The sequence below is a fragment of the Sorex fumeus genome, unplaced genomic scaffold (genome assembly GCF_029834395.1).
Source record: "Sorex fumeus unplaced genomic scaffold, SorFum_2.1 ptg000041l, whole genome shotgun sequence".
NCBI lineage: Eukaryota > Metazoa > Chordata > Mammalia > Eulipotyphla > Soricidae > Sorex > Sorex fumeus.
This window is the reverse complement of record NW_026606098.1, coordinates 10210487-10227139: the sequence shown is the minus strand read 5'-3', so window position 1 is coordinate 10227139 and position 16653 is coordinate 10210487. Positions and strand designations below refer to the sequence as shown.

Genomic DNA, 16653 nt, shown 5'->3' with positions numbered 1-16653 from the left:
TATTAGCCATGGCAGCTCCCCACATCTGAGGTTTTCCTGGTGTGTGTGCTGGCAGGGAGGGGTGCGGCTGGCGGTTTCATTGGTCGAAGGAGACTCACTTGCCTGCCTTTTTCTGTTTGTTTGTTTTTGGGGGGGTCACACGCTGCGATGCTCAGGGGTTCCTCCTGGCTCTGCACTCAGGAATTACTCCTGGCGGTGCTCGGGGGACCCTGTGGGATTGAACCCGGGTCGGCCATGTGCAAGGCAAACGCCCTCCCCGCTGTGCTATCGCTCCGGCCCCTTGCTTGTCTGCCTTTTGTCCTCCTCCTGCACCCACTACCCATAGTTCCGAGGCCCCTTCAGACGCCCAGCTCCAGTCTTAGGGATTTAGCTGTTTGCATTGTGTGTCTACACAGATTTTTAATGGTGGGAGTTCTAACTCCTTAAGGAATGCTATAGTTCGAAGAGGTTTGTTGGTTTGGTTTTGGGGTCACACTCAGCAGTGCTCAGGGCTGACTCCTGGCTCTGTGCCAGGGAATTCTGGGGGGTGCCGGGGATCGAACCTGATCCAGCCCCATTCAAGGCACGTGCCCTGCCCGCTGTGCCATTTCTTTCTGCCTCCAGTGACGGCGGTTTCCACATACACGTCTCTGTCTCCCCTGCTGAACTTATTTCTGGTTACTTCTCGTTTAAAATCAGGAATGGGAGAGTAGAACCACAGTAGAGTGGGGAGGGTGCTTGCCTGGCACGCAGCCGGCCCGGGTTCGATCCCTGGCATCCCCTACGGGTGCCCTGAGTACGGCCAGAAGTGACCTCTGAGCACAGAGTCAGGAGTCAGCCCTGAGCACCACCGAGGGTGGCCCAGATATAAATTTTAAAATAACTTAGTTAATTCAAATTTCAATTGGGGTGGCGGGTCCCCCCCCCACTGGTGATCAAGGAGTCTGGGGGGGGGGGACCTTGTGGGGATTCTCAGCCATCAACTAAGTATGCTGTGGATTCGCTCTGTGCACTGAGAGTGTGGTGGCCGTGTGGGTCAGGGGTGACCCTGGCAGTATGTGGGGGCTTTCCAGGGCGGCATCCAAATCTTAAGGGACCATGTGGCACCGGGGGTCAAACCTGGATTCACCCCTGCACTGTCTTTGGTCCCCTGATTCTTCTTATGTCCATAGGGGCCCACGCTGAGCAGTGCTTGGGAGTCGTGAACTGAGTGCTCTGAGGCCACACCCGGAGACCTCACTCAGTGCCAGGGATCAAACCCAGGACCTCACAGGTGCCTGGCCCACGCTGCAGCACTGACGCCGTCCCCTGGCCCAGTGCCCCGCTCCCCGCTGTGATGTCAAATGTGGCTGTTGTCTTCATTTCTTTCCTCGTTAATTGCTGGCGAACAGAAATACAGCCGTTGGTTCATGTCTCTCTTTGGACCCCCCACCCAGCGGTGCTCAGGGCTGACTCCTGGCTCCGTGCTCAGGGATAGCGCCTGGTCAGGCTCAGGGGTCCCTGCGCATGTGCGGGGCAGCGGTCACGTGCAAGGCAAAAAGCCGAAGCCGCCCCCGCCCCCGCCCGACGGTGCCCCCAGCCCCACGACATCTTTCAGTCCGTTGATTTGGCAACCAGCCACCTGCTGTGCTTACTGGTGCCACTGGTTCTCCACGAATTTCCCCCCGTGGATTAGCAAGTGGGAAGGTAAATCTGTGTAGTCTCGGGGGAACCAGTGTGAAGCTGTCTCGGAGAATTAAAAATAGAACCACCAGATGATCTTGCCAGCTCCACTCCCTGGCATCCATCTGAAGAGCCCCAAACCGCATCGGAGAGGCCAGGTGCGAGCCTGCCTTCCGGCCGCACCGCCTACCGCAGCCAAGGTTTGGAACCCGGAGGGCTGGAGCGATCGCCCAGCGGGGAGGGCTTCTGCCTTGCACGTGGCCGACCCAGGTTCTACCCCTGGCATCCTGTAGGTGTCAACCCCTGAGAAGCCAGGGGTGATCCCAGAGCTCAGAGCCGGGAGTAGCCCCTGAGTAGCCAGGTATCCCCCTGCAGAAAAATAAATAAATAAATAAAAAGATTTGGAGTCCTTCCAAGTTCCCACTGATGTCTGAGGGGGCAAAGGAGCTAAGGGGTGTGTCCAGGACATAATGAGATTCGGCTGTGGGGAAAGAGGAACTCTGGCCTTTTGCACCGCACACATGGAGCCAGGGTTCGTTTGCGTGAAGTAAGTCAGAAGGGGTTGGCTGGAGTGATAGCACAGTAGGGAGGGCATATGGCCTTGCATGCAGACGACCTGGGTTCAATCTCCGGCATCCCATAGAATCCCCCGAGCATCTGCCAGGAGTCATTTCTGAGTGCAGGACTAGGGGTGGTTCCTGAGCATCACCAGGTGTGGCCCCCAAACAAAAATAAGTCAGAAGAGGGCTGGAGCAATGGAACAGTTGGTAAGGACCTGGGTTCAATCCCCAGTACCTCCTCTGGTTCCCTTAGCCCCGTCAAGAGTGATCCCTGAGCGGGGCTGGAGCAATAGCACAGTGGGTGGGGTGGTTGCCTTGCATGCGGCAGACCCGGGTTAGATTCCCGGCATCCCATATGGTCTCCTGAGCACCACCAGGATTAACTCCTAAGTGCAGAGCCAGGAGTAATCCCTGAACACCGCTGGGTGTGACCCCCCCCAAAAAAGCCAAAAAATAAGAAATAGTCATCCCTGAGCATCACCGGGGTGTGACCCCAAACCAAGCAAAAGATAAATAAAAGATAATCTCACTTGGCTGTGGGAGACAGAAAAGCGGAGGGTGGGGGTAGGGAGACAGCGCAGGGGTTCAGGCAGCCCCCACCCCCAGGCATACGGCAGAAACCAGTTCAATCACCGGCATCCTCATATCCTCATATGTGCCCCGAGCCACACCAGGAGTGGCCCCAGAACACAGAGCCAGAGCCAGGAGTGCTCCCTGAGTGCTGGTGATTGTGGCGAAATAAAAATGTAATAAAAATGAAAATAAGGGCTGAAGAGATAGTATAGCAGGTAAACTTGTGTCGTTTATGAGGGCAATCAGAGTTCAGCTTCCAGCACTCCCTAGCGTTCCCCCAAGCAATGCTAAGTGATCCCTGAGCACAGGGCCAGGAGTCAGCCCTGAGCACCGTCGGGGGTGCAGAAAATCACTGAGCCAGAGAGATAGGACAGAGGCACTTGCCTTGCACACAGCTGGCCTGGGTTTGATCCTTGGCACCCAGAGGACCTCCTCCCTAAGCCCCACCAGGAGTGATCCCTGAGCATCGAGTCTGGAATTAAGTCCTGAGCACCGCCAGATGTGGCGCAAAACCAAACCAAGCCAAACAAAGACACAGACACACACACTCACACTCACACACACACACAAAATCAGGGACACTCAAAGGCTCTGCAATAATCTCCTTTCACCACTAGGTGTCGCCGCAGCTCCACTTGGGCTCAGCCCCCACCCCCCCCCCACCCCACCCTGGGGCTCTTAAAAAATAGCCAATTCCTGTGCTCTGAAAATCCTCGAGATTTCCTTCTACTTCTCGCCCTTTGAGACATTCCAAAAGCGCCAGGAGGACACTGTTTTACTCCATCAGCAGTGCCCTGGAAGGATAGAATTTTAGTCACGGAGTAAAGCAAGGTGTGCACTTGCCTTGCACACAGTGGACCCACGTTCCATATCTAGCACCTCATGGGGTCCCCTGAGCACCGCCAGCAATGATCCCTGAGCACAGATCCAGGAGTCATCGCTGAAAACCGCTGGGTGTCACCCCAATACAAAAAAAATATATAATAATATCTATTATTGGGACTGGAGCGATAGCACAGCAGGTAGAGCGTTTGCCTCACATGCGGCCGACCCGGGTTCGATTCCCAGCATCCCGTAGGGTTCCCTGAGCACTGCCAGGAGTGATTCCTGAGTGCAGAGTCATAAGTAACCCCTGTCGTCGCCGGGTGTGACCCAAAAAGAAAAATTTATTATGATTATTTCAGGCATGGAAGAAGGTGTTTTTTTTTCCTGATATGCTGGGTCCAGGAGCTATCGCTGATGTGAGGTGGGGATGTTATGGGTTGGGTGGGGAGACAGTTCTCCCTTGGCAGGGTTGCCCACGGTGTGAGACATCCATCCGTGCTCCCATCCATCCGTTCCTGCAGCTGGCCTTGCTGCACGCCCGCCGTGTCCCAGGCTCTGCTAGGGACGATGGGGACCCAAGGAACCCCTGCCAGTGGCAGGGGAGTGTGTGGGAGGGAGGGCATATGACAGCCAAGGAGAAGAAAACCTGGAGCTCTTGGAGGAGTTCAGTGTGGTAGGTGGGGAGTTTATTTGAGATAGCTAATCAGGGAGGGCTTCTTGTAGGAGGTAGCCTTTTGGGGCATTGGCTATTTTTGTTTTGTGCGGGTTTTTTGGTTTTATTTTTGCATGTGTGCTTGTGGTGTCTACCGTCTGCAACCCAGGACTTTATACATGTAGGGCATGTGCTCTGCTACTAGGTCACGTCTGCAGAGGAGGTGACATTTAAACTGATGAAAGAGTCAGGCAGTTGGGTTGGGGAGGGGCCGTGGCTCCACAGAAGGGGGGAGTGATGCTGATTTGGGGTGATGCCAAAGATATGGCTAGATCTTAGGGGGATTCCCCAAGGTTATGGAGCAGCACATCTCCCCAAGCTGGCTGGGTCCCCACTATCCCCCACTTCTCCAGCCTCACTGTCCCCTGCGATACCCTTGTGCCCACCCTGGTGGGCCTCCTCCTCTGGGTCGTGGCCCTGGCTGTCCCCCTGCATGCGCCCTGCTGGACACCCCCCATCCCATTGGCACCCATCGCCTGCTCCAGCTCCCAGCCCCTGTCATTCTTCATTCAGTCACCGATTCCCATTTATTTACATGCTGACAGTGACACACATCACCAGCCTTCAGCTTCGGTCGGCGTCCCAGGTGGGCACCGGGGCGGGGGCAGGGGCAAGGGGTGGGGGAGCGGGAACTGCCTGGCTGGGTTCAGCAGCGGATCTCCGTGCCTAGTCGTGGCAGAATGAATGCGGAGGATGAGAAAGAGGAGCTAGGAGGGAGGGTGGAGGGAGGAGCGGAGAGGCGACGGAGCGTCCATTCTCCAGATACCGCCTTGATGTACACCCTGTTGCTGGGCTGGGTGGGCATCAGCACCTGCAGTACCAGCAGTGGCCATCAGGAGGCACTGCAGCCCGCGGCAGGGCCCAGCAGCCACGCCCTCCAGGGAATGACCCGGATTGGCCCCGCCCCTGCCCCGCCCTCCAGGGAAATGACCTGGATTGGCCCGGCCACGCCCTCCATGGGCGGGGCGGACCATGTCTCACAAGCTCCTCCCCTCCGGGGCTGATGTCAATCTCAGCTCTTAGATGCCAGCCAGGACCCGAGCACCCCAGGGAGGGGGTCTCCCAAGGCCCTTCTTAGAAGCCAAGCCCCACTCCCAACCCCCACCCCAGCCCTACGTGCCCCGTTCCCTTCTCCCTGCAGCCTCTCAGATTTCATCTCTTTCTTTCCAGGCTCCGGGGGCTCGTGCGTGCATTAAGCACCTACTGCATGCAGCCTGGTGCTGTCCGGTGCGCACAGCTCCCATGCCGCCCCTGTGGAGCGGGAGAGGGGACTAAAATGCTTCCATCTGCAGGCAGGGCTCGATCGCTCCCCCTGTGTCTCCCAGGAGAGAGATACAAGGGTGTCTTTGTTCTCAATACCACCACCATCAACCCCCCCCACCATCCCCAGTCACCGGGGCACCCAGTGAGTGGATTCCTTGTGCGTGCGTGTGTGTGTGTGTGTTGTGCGCACGCACAGGCGCGTGCAAGGAGGGGTGGGGGGCACACCCGGCAGTGTTCAGGGCTTACTCCTTGACTTTCCCCAGGGATCACTCCTGGCAGGAATGGGGGACTCTGTAGGGTGCTGAGGATGGGATTTGGGTCAGCCGCGATTGCTGGGCAAGCGCCTTAAAGCCTCGAGTATCTCTCCAGACCCCCAGGGGTCTGGACAAGAGGGTGAAGCTGTGGGCTGAGGATACCCCCTCCCCCTGCGACCAGAGCGGGCCTCCCACTGCCGCCCAACTTCTTGCCAGTGGAAAAGGGGGAGCAGAGCGCCCCCTGGCCAGGCGCCAGCCCCCTTGCGCGACAGCTGCGGGGCGCGCAGGCTCGAACCCTGCCCCAGTAACAAGCAGCCTTTCCAAGGTCCCAGTTTTCTTCAATCCCAGTGTCCCCGTTAGGGGAGTCAAGGGGGCTCCCACACACCCACACACAAGATGGAGGAAGAAAGAGGTTTTACCCAGAGCTGAAGAGGGCTGGTGCCCCCACCCCCAAAAGGAAAAAACACCTAAGGCATGGGGAGCCCTGGAGAGCAAGGTGTTTCTGGAAAAGCCTGAGTGGGGTGTGCAAGACACACACGCGTGCACGAGGCATACGTGTCTGCATACACACATACACACACACTTTTTTTTTAAGGGTTGATCCTGTGGCACAGAATGGCATGCGATCACCCGAAGCTTACACGCCAGGTCACGCACGGGGTGAACCCCCATTCCCCAGGGGCAGATGGATGATGGCCTGCACACACAGCGGGAATTAATTCTCATGGTCCTCACACACACGGCCCAGGCTCACACGCCCTGCGCGGTCACACACAGTCTCTCCCCCTGTCACCCCAACTCCTGCACAGTAGGGGACCCCCTCATGGCCACACGCACACAATGTCACGCCCAGCGTGACACAAAGACGTTTACCCAGAGCCCCCCTCCACACACACTCACACTTGAGTCCCGCCCCCTCCGCAGGATGGGGGTGCGGGCACCGGGCAGGGGGCCCCCTTCGGAGCTAGACACCCCCTGGCAGGAGGACGGGGAGCAAAGGGTCAGAGAACCCCGAGGAGCTTTAGAGTCGCCCTCCCCACCCCACTCAGCTCCGGCGAGACGGAGGGTCACCCAGGGGCTGAGCACCCCAAGGCTGAGGTCAGATTGTCCCCCGAAGCCACGCGTGTCGGAGGCCGGGTTCGAAGCCATACACACCTTCTCCCGCTAGCCGGGGTGGTCGCCGCCGCCCGGGAGCCCCTCCCCACACACGCCCTGTTTGTAGGGGAGCCCGCGAGTCCCCCCATCCCCCCGCGTCCGCACCTGCCCGCCGGGCCCCTACCTGTCCGGCGAGGCCTGAGCACAGCAGCGGCAGCAGCAGCAGCAGCGGAGGCACCGTGAGCGGCCACATGACGCGCCCCCAGCCCGCGATCGCGGCGCCTGGAGGGGGGACCGCCCCCCTGGCCGGCGCGATCCCGCCCGGCCCGGCGACCCTCGGCCGCCGCCGCCCGCCTCGCCCGCCGCCGCCGCCGCCGCCGCCGCCGCCGTCGCCGCCGCCGCCGGGATCCCACCCCGCCCCCTCGCGGCCCGGGTCTTTGTTGCGGGCCCCGCCCACAGCCGCTATGGCTCCGCCCCTAGGCGCTGTGGCTCCGCCCACTCACCGCGGCCCTGGTCTTTTGTTGGTCTTTGGCGTGGGCCCCGCCCACAGACGTTGCCCCGCCCACAGCTAGAGCTCCGCCCACCCTCTCGGTCCCTTACAGGCTCCGCCCGCCGACCCGCCCATAACTGGTGTTGCCTGGGGCTGGGGGCGGCCTTGGCCCAGGGGGCTGGGCCCTAAACTTTTATGTGCACCCCACAAGCCAGATGGGGGCAGTTGACGGGCTGTGGGGAGGGGTCGAGCCTTCGCGTGTTTGCAAGTTTCACCCCCAATGGTTTCCACGCTGGAGCTGGCGCTGCAAGAGAAATGGGGGCCCCCTCCTCACCCCTTAAGAGGTGCTGGAGCTCCAAGAAAGGGAAAATTCAGCGGAGCCGGCTATCGCTTTGCACACAGCAGATCCAGGCTCAATTCCCGGCACCACATCTGGTCCCCTGGGCACAGAGCCAGGTGTGCCTCCCTCCCACCCCCCTAAAGAAAAACCAGAAGCGGAGTCTTAGTACAGGGGGAGGGCATTTGCCTTGCACGCAGCTGACCCGGGTTCAGACTCCCGCGTCCCATGCGGTCCCCTAAGCTGGCCAGGAACAATTCCTGAGCACAGAGCCGGTAGCCAGCCAGTAGCGAGCACTGCGGGGTGTGGCAGTCACCACTAAGAATCCACCAGAAAAGGAGGCAGCGGGGACCTGGGTGGATGAGAGGTGGAATGGGGGGGCGGAGGGGGGAGGCTTGGGTCCAAGATGGAGCTGGGAAAGGAGGGAAACAGCACTCCCTGCCCTGACTCCTGTGTCCTCTCCCCCAATCTCTCTCTCCCTCCCTCTCCCTCTCCCCCACCTTCTCTCTCCCGGGAACTCCTCTTGCTTCTGATTCCAGATGAGAGAGCTGGAGCAGGTGGATGCAGGGAGAATCCTAAAGTGTGTCTCCAGCAGAGCCAGTTGCCTGGAAAAGAACTTGGGGGTCCCCAGTGCCTTCCCAAAGCCCCCAATCTTTGTTTGGGGGCTACTCCCAGCACTGTTCAGGGCTTCCTCCTGACTCTGCTCAGGGGTCACTCCTGGTGGGGCTCGGACACCATCTGGGGTGCTGGGGACCAAATCCAGGTCAGCTGCAGCATACAAGGCAAGCACCCTATGCGCTGTCCTCCATCCAGCCCACCCCAAGCCTGCTTTGCCTCTCCCCTCCATGGGGACCCCATCACTCCTCCATAGCTTTTAGGAAGAAATGTACTGGGTGATGGGGAAGGCGGATTGACCATCAAGCTTGGGGGTTGGAGAAAGAGCTCAGACCCCACGGTGATCCCTGACACCCCATAGGCTCTCCCTGAGCCCCGCCATGAGTGATCCCTGAGCATCGCTGGGTGTGGCCCCCCAGACAAGCCAAAAACCAGCTTTGGAGCTGGAGAATCCTGCCTAGCCCTGTGCCTGCAGGGAAGCACGGGTCTGGGCTGGTTTTGCTAGAGGAAGGGGGAAGGGGGGTGTCCGGGAAGTGGGGGGGTGGGGGGGCGCTGGTTCTGTCCCTTCCTGCCCATGTGACCCGCGGCAGTGACCTGGTTCCTTCTGCCACAGTGGCTGGGAGGCCTCAGAGGCACCTAGCGGGAGCCTTTGTCCTCCAGGGCGTCACAGAGACAGGACGGCCGGCAGGACTGCTGACCCAGATGGGGCCGGGCGGGCGCCACGCGGCGGCTCAGAAGCTGCAGAGCTTCACAGGACCAAGCGCTTTTTCTGTTTGCTTTTGGGGGGGAGGTTTTGGTTGGGGGGGCCACGCCCAGCAGTGCTCAGGGCAGGCTCTGCACTCAGAAAATCATTCCTTTTATTTTTAAAATTTTTTTTTCTTTTTGGGTCACACCCAGCGATGCTCAAGGGTTACTCTTGGCTCTGCACTCAGGAATTGTTCCTGGCAGTGCTCAGGACTCTGGGAATTGAACCCGGGTCGGCCTCGTGCAAGGCAAACACCCTACCCGCTGTGCTAGCACTCCAGCCCCAGGAAATCATTCCTGGCAGGGTTTGGAGAACCTGAAGGGGCGCCAGGGATGAAACTGGGATGATGCGGCAAGACAAGCACCTACCCCTTGTACTAGCCCCAACCCCCAGCCCCCAGGACTGATGGTCAGTCTGACTTTCCCCATCACCCCATGCAAAAAATAAAATAAAGCTACAGGAGGCTGGAGTGGTAGTACAGCAGGGAGGGCGTTTGCCTTGCACGCTTGCCACTTGAGTTCAATCCCCGAGCACCTCCAGGTGTGATTCCTGAGTGCAGACCCAGGAGTCAGCTCTGAGCATCGCTGGGTGTGGCAAAAAAAAAATAGAAAAAAAATCTAGGGATGGCCTGGGGTAGGGAGGGTCCATCCCAAGGGGTTGAGCCCAGGGAAAATCCTAACGTGTCTCTTACAGAGGAATGTGGGGTCCACCACGAGCTTTTTCCTTAAGCTCCCAAGCTTACTTTTTTTGTTTGTTTGTTTTGCTTTTTGGGTCACACCCGGCGATGCACAGGGGTTACTCCTGGTTCATGCACTCAGGAATTACTCCTGGCCATGCTCAGGGGACCATATGGGATGCTGGGACTTGAACCCAGGTCGGGCCGTGTGCAAGGCAAATGCCCTACCTGCTGTGCTATCACTCCTGCCCCTTACTTTGGTTTTGTTTTCAAGGCAGGAATCGAACCCAACCAGCCTTGTGCAAGGCAAGGCCGTGACCGCTGCTTCCTGAGTCTCCAGCCCTCACGCCGTGTCTCTCCTGCCCCGGCAGCCCTGTGTCACTGGGCTCAGCGTAGTGGCCAGTCATGCTGTCCATCCACGGCGAGTGTCTCAGCTGCGCTGTGCCCCAGTCACGGTTCCCTTCAACGGGGGAGCACTCCTCACCCCTATCTCGCTCTGACAGCAGGCTGGCTCACAGTGTGTGTCCTTTCCCAGAGGGTCTCGGGGCAAGTCAGCCGCCGTCACCCCCAGAAACAGCTCCTGCCATGAAGCGGCTCCAACACACACAGACACCCGGCACGCACGGCTCAGTCAGGCTCATCCGAACCCCGGCACAGGGCTGCAGGCCAAGCACACACGCACACACTTGTGCACACACACACACGGTTACTCATACACAGTCACACACACTCATAGTCACACACACAGTCACATAGAGTTATACACAGTCACTCATACACACAGTCACACACATTCATAGTCACAGTCACACACAGTCACACACAGTTACTACACACACACTCATATGCACAGCCACACACAATTACACACAGTCACACATTCACACACAGTCACATACAGTTATACACAGTCACTCATACACCCAGTCACACACATTCATAGTCACAGTCACACACAGTCACACAATTACTACACACACTCATATGCACAGTCACACAATATCACTCCGTCACACACATTCACACACTGTCACAGTCATTCACACACAGTCACACACACTCAGTCACATATGCAGTCACTCATACGCACAGTCACACGCTCATAGTCACACACAGTCACACACATAGTCTCACACACAGTCGCTTACACTTACACACACTCACACAGCCATAGACACAATCAACAGTCACACACATACACACTATCTCTCACACAATCACACAGTGACACACACTCATACTCAGTCACACACACTCATGTACACACTCACAGTCACATAGTTACTCTCACATAGGCACACACACTCACAGAAACAGTCACAGTCACAGCCACACACAGTCCCACACACACACCATCAGGCAGTCACACCACACAGTAACACACAGTGTCTGGTTTGGGAACTTTAATCATGAGCCAGCACACCTGTCACCTGCACACGACAGTCCCACAAAGACATACAACTCCGGGCCTCAGGCCACACTCAGATCCCTGAAACTCACAGGCTGAGCATATACCTACACACGGCTGAACGCACATACACATGTACATGGAGTGAGCATACATGCACTTGGGATAAAATGCACACACAACCGAGCCGAACACGCATGCACATACGGGCAAAACACACATGGGCCCCTGGACGCGCCCAGGAGGCTTCCCACACCCTTGCACCAAGCTGCCCATTGGGAGCACGGACGGGCTCACATGGGAGCACCTGTGAGGAGTCAGACCTGGGCGCATGCGGAAATGAGGCTGGCGGGGTGGCAGGGTGGTGGGTGACTCGGACCCTCCCTGGAGACGTTGGGCAGGTGGGCTCCAACAACTGGGAACTGGGGGCCAAGGCGGCAGGAGGGGAGGCCCCGCTGTCTCCCCGGCTGGCCACGCCAGGAAGGAGCAGACTAGGTGATGGGGTGGGGACTGGACTCAGCGTGTCCGCAGGATGCCCGGGGCCCGCCTGAGCCAGGCCTGGCCTTGGTGCCTCTCCCGCCCGGCAGGACATGGCCCTGGCACACGGCCAGCCCGGGTTCGATCCCCGGCACCCCATAGGATCCCCTGAGCCCTGCCAGGAGTGACTCCCGAGTGCAGAGCCAGAATTCAGCATCAAGCACGGCCAGGCGTGGCCCCAAACCAAAATGAAATCAAGTGAAAATAGAGCATCACATGGGCCAGCCGGTCGTGCCTCTCCATCCGGAGTCAGGGAATTTTTCCGAGAAGCAGTCCTGGACTCCTGAGGCCTGTGAGGCGATAATCACAGCACCGGGGCAGGAAGGGGGGACCCCGCAAGGGTCCCTGTCCATGGCGGGGGGGACTTGGGCAGGGCTGTGGGGTGGGGTCCCTCCATGGAGTGTTCTGGATCCTGAATGAAAAAGATGATCCCGCTGTTTCTGACCGCAGCCCTGAATAAGGGGGAGATAAGGACCGCTGGGCAAGCTCAAGGGCTGAGCATGGGTGCCCGAGCCTTCGTTCTTTGGAGAAGGCGCTTGCCTGGCACACAGCAGACCCAGGTTTGATCCCCAGCATCCTCTGTGGTTCCCCAAGCACTACCAGGAATGATTCCTGAGCACAGAGCCAGGAGTTCACCTTGAGCACCACTGGGCGTGGCCCAAAATAAAACAAAAGGTCTGAGCACAGGCTTTGCACCCAGGATACTGGGACGGTTGTTATGGTTTTTGTTTTATTTTTTGGGGCCACACCCAGGCGATGCTCAGGCATTAGTCCTGGCTCAGCACTTAATGTTCACCCCTGGCCATGCTCATGGGCTGCAGTGCCCAGGATGGGACCCGGGCTGGCCACATGTAAGGCAAGTGCCCTGCCCACTGTACTGTCTCTCCGGTCCCAATCACCCAGGATGGTTACCAGCCAAGTTGTGGCTGACACTTTAAAAATTGTGCTTGGTTGGGGCTGGAGCAATAGCACAGCGGGTAGGGCGTTTGCCTTGCACACGGCCGACCCGGGTTCGATTCCCAGCATCCCATATGGTCCCCTGAGCACCGCCGGGAGTGTTTCCTGAGTGCAGAGTGAGGAGTAACCCCTGTGCATCGCCAGGTGTGACCCCCCCCCCCAAAGACTGTGCTTGGTTGGTTGGTTTTCATTTGGGGATCGAATCAGCTGGTGCTCAGGGACCCTATGGGATGCCGGAGATCAAAGCTGGCTTGGCCAGTGCCCTCCCCACTGGACTATTGCTCCAGCCCCTAAAAATCTTACCAGTGAGAGTGAGAGGCTGGAGAATCAGTACAGGGTTAAGAGTTTAAGGCATCTTAATCAATGGCTGAATAAATAGCAGTGCTCCTACATTATAAAAAAAAAATTTTAAAAAAGGAGGTTAAGGCATTTACTCTGCACGCGGCTGACTGTGGTTCGATCCCTGGCATCCCATAGGGTCTCCCAAGCACTGCCAGGAGTGATTCCTGAGTGTAGAGTGTGGAGTAACCCTTAAGCATCACCGGGTGTGACTCCCCCCAAAAAAGCTTTCAAGGGTTTGGAGCTGGAGGGAGAGCACAGCGGGAGAGTGTCTGTCCTGCACACAGCCAGCTCGGGTTCGACCCCCGGCATCCCGTATTATCCCCCGAACACTGCCAGGAGTAACCCTGAAATATTGCCAGGTGTGTGACCCCAAAACAAACAAAAGAATCCCCATACTCTTGGGACTGGAGCAACAATACAACGGGGACAGTATTTGCTTCACAGGTGACTGACCAGGTTCAATCTTTGGCATCCCATAGGGTCCCCGAGCACCCGCCAGGAGTGATCCCTGAGGTGTATGGCGTGGAGTAACCCCTGAGCGTCACCAGGCATGTGAGATACAGTTACAGACTTACAAACTTTCGTGATTACATTTCAGTCATACGATGATCAAAAAACAAAAACAAAACAAACCAGAGAATTCCCACATTTGGACAGACTTAGAATGACTGCACTCATTTGTGGAGTATAAAATAACATGATAGGAGACTAACACCTAAGGATAGTAGAGATAAGGACCAGGAGGATTGCTCCACGGCTTGAAAGCCGATCTCACGTGCTGGGGGAAAAGGCAGCTGGGATACAGAAGGGACCACTAGTTAAATGATGGTTGGAGGGCTCACTCAGGATGGGAGATGTGTGCTGAAAGTAGACTATGGACCAAACACGATGATCGCTTAGTACCTGTATTGCAAACTGTAACACCGAAAGGGAAAGAGAGGGTAAGAAGGAATGTCCCTGCCACAGGGGTGGGGGGGTGGGAAGGGATGGGGATGGCGGGCGGGATACTGGGAACATTGGTGGAGAGTGGGCACTGGTGGAGGGATGGGTACTTGATCATTGTATGGCTGAAATGTAATCACGAAAGTTTGTAAGTCTGTAACTATCTCACGGTGATTCATAAGTAAATAAATAAATAAAAAGAATTTCTACTTTTTTTGGCTTTTGGGGTCACACCCAGCAATGCTCAGGGGTTACTCTTGGCTTTGCATTCAGGAATCACTCCTGGCGGTGCTTGGGGGACCATATGGGATGCCAGGGATCGAACCCTGGTCAGCTGCATGCAAGGCAAACGCCCTCCCCACTGTACTATTGCTCTGACCCCAAATTCCCACATTTGAGTGTCTCTGGCGTGAGGCCTTGGGTGTGACCCTCGGGGCTCTTGCAATGCTGAGCGCGATGCTGGTGGTGCGGCTGCAGAGAGGAACAGACCTGGAGTCTTAGCACAGCAGGGAAGGTGTTTTGCACATAGCCTGTGTGGGTTCCATCCCTGCACCCTGTAGGCTCCCCTAAGTCCCTCCAGGCGTGATCCCTGAGCACAGAACCAGGAGTCAGTCCTGAGCACCTTTGGATGTGACCTCTAGAAAATCAATCTTTAAAAATTCTTCCGTGGGACTGGAGCGATAGCACAGAGGGTAGGGTGTTTGCCTTGCACATGGCCAACCCGGGTTCAATCCCCAGCATCCCATATGGTCCCCCGAGCACTGCCAGGAGTAATTCCTGAGTGCAGAGCCAGGAGTAACCCCTGAGCATAGCCGGGTGTGACCCAAAAAGTTAAAAAATAATTGTCCTGTGTCCTCCTGGTGACTGGGCGGTGTTTCTCAGCAGTTTCCTGGCTGTGGTCCCTTTTGACTTAGTTTCCTTCCCGTGACACAGAACAAGACCTTGCCTTGCAAGCTGGAGGGCATGAGTTTGATCCCCAGAACTGCAGCATGCGGCTAGCCAGGTCCAGACAGCTCAGGTATACGGACCCTGCCCCCACCTAACAGGGTGTGTGATCCCCGGAACCACTGCACCAAGAGACCCACTCTATCTCGGCTGCAAGGAGCCCTCCTCCAGGAAGCCCTCTGTGATTTCCACAACTGAAAAGAGCTTCTTGCCCTCCTCCCTACCTTCTTTTCCTCGGTGGCACCCGCTCTGGATTTGCTTACACACCTGCTCGTCCCACTGGAGTCAAAAGTCCACGAGGGCCCTGATAGTTGTAGTCTATGGGTGAGTTTGTGGTTGTGTGTCTCTGTGCACGTGTGTTCATGTGCATGTGTGCATCGTGTGTGCATTTTGTGTGCATGTGCATGTGTGCATGTGGGTCATCACGTGTGAGTCCGGCTGAGCCTACAGACAGACGCATTTGGGGGTTCCTGAGAGAGGGGGGTAGAATGAGAATTTGACGGGGCCAGGGGTTTGATCCGGTTGTGTCTGTCACCCTTCCGTCAGCTGGCTCTGATCACCCTGGAAGGCTCACCCTGGCCTCCCCAGTCCGCAGCTGGGCGTCAGGGGCTGAAATCACTCCCAAGAACAAGATGCCATTCATTAGGAGCGGTGGGAACCCGTTCATCGGCGTATGCAAATAAGGGGGCGTGCCCAGGCGCTTCCGGCGCGGCCCGCTGCGGGTCCTCATTCTTGAATACGCTGTGAGCTCCTTCCAGAGAAGCCTGGACACTATTAATTGCGCCTCCTTCCAAATCCCTGCCCGGGGCTGGAGCGATAGCACAGCGGGTAGGGCGTTTGCCTTGCACGCGGCCGACCCGGGTTTGATTCCTAGCATCCCACATGGTTTCCCGAGCACCGCCAGGAGTAATTCTTGAGTGCACAGCCAAGAATAACACCTGTGCATTGCTGGGTGTGACCAAAAAAACAAAAATACCTGTCTGTTTGCTTCGTTTTTTTGTTTTGGGCCACACGCCCGGCGATGCTCAGGGCTTACTCCCAGCTCTGTACTCAGGAATCACACCAAGGATGTGACGCCAAGGATGGAACTCTGGTCAGCAGCGTGCACGGCCAGCGCCCTACTTACTGTACTATCACGCCCACCCTTGACCGCGTGCATTTAACCCCGAGTCTCTGTGTGTGCTGTTGCGTGTGTGTATGTGCTTGCTTTTTTTTTTTCTTTTTGGGTCACATCTACACTTGATCTTAGCCAAAAGGCCGAGAAGCCCGGCAAGCTACCGAGAGTATTCGATATGCCAGACACAGTAACAACAAAGTCTCCAATGGAGACGTTACTGGGCCCGCTCGAGCAAATCGACGATCAACGGGAGGGCCTTTACCTTACCTTACCTTGGGTCACATCTGGCGATGCACAGGGGTTATTCCTCTGCGCTCAGGAATTACTCCTGGCAGTGTTCAGGGGACCATATGAGATGCTGGGAATTGAACCTGGGTCGGCCGCGTGCAAGGCAAACACCCTCCCCACTGTGCTATTGCTCCAGCCCTGTATGTGCTTGCTTTTTCATTCATTCATTCATCATCCTGTTATTCGTCGATTGCCTCGAGCAGGCCCCAGTAACATCTCTTTCATCCTAGCCCTGAGATTATATTCAAGGCTCTTTAGGAAAATGAGACCTACCATTGTTACTGGTATTTGGCATATTTGGTACGCCACGGGGAGTTTGCCAGACTCTGCC

At 57.2% G+C, this 16653-nt stretch overlaps 1 protein-coding gene across 1 annotated transcript in view; it reads right to left on the bottom strand.

The window, feature by feature from the left end:
• Positions 1–7298, bottom strand: part of OLFM2 (olfactomedin 2) — a 43132-nt gene extending 35834 nt beyond the window's left edge. Inside the window, exon 1 of the mRNA XM_056119891.1 lies at positions 7108–7298. Coding sequence (XP_055975866.1) covers positions 7108–7176 — 69 coding nt within the window. The 5' untranslated portion in view covers positions 7177–7298. The remainder of the gene's footprint in view (positions 1–7107) is intronic.
• Positions 7299–16653: the final 9355 nt, after the last annotated feature.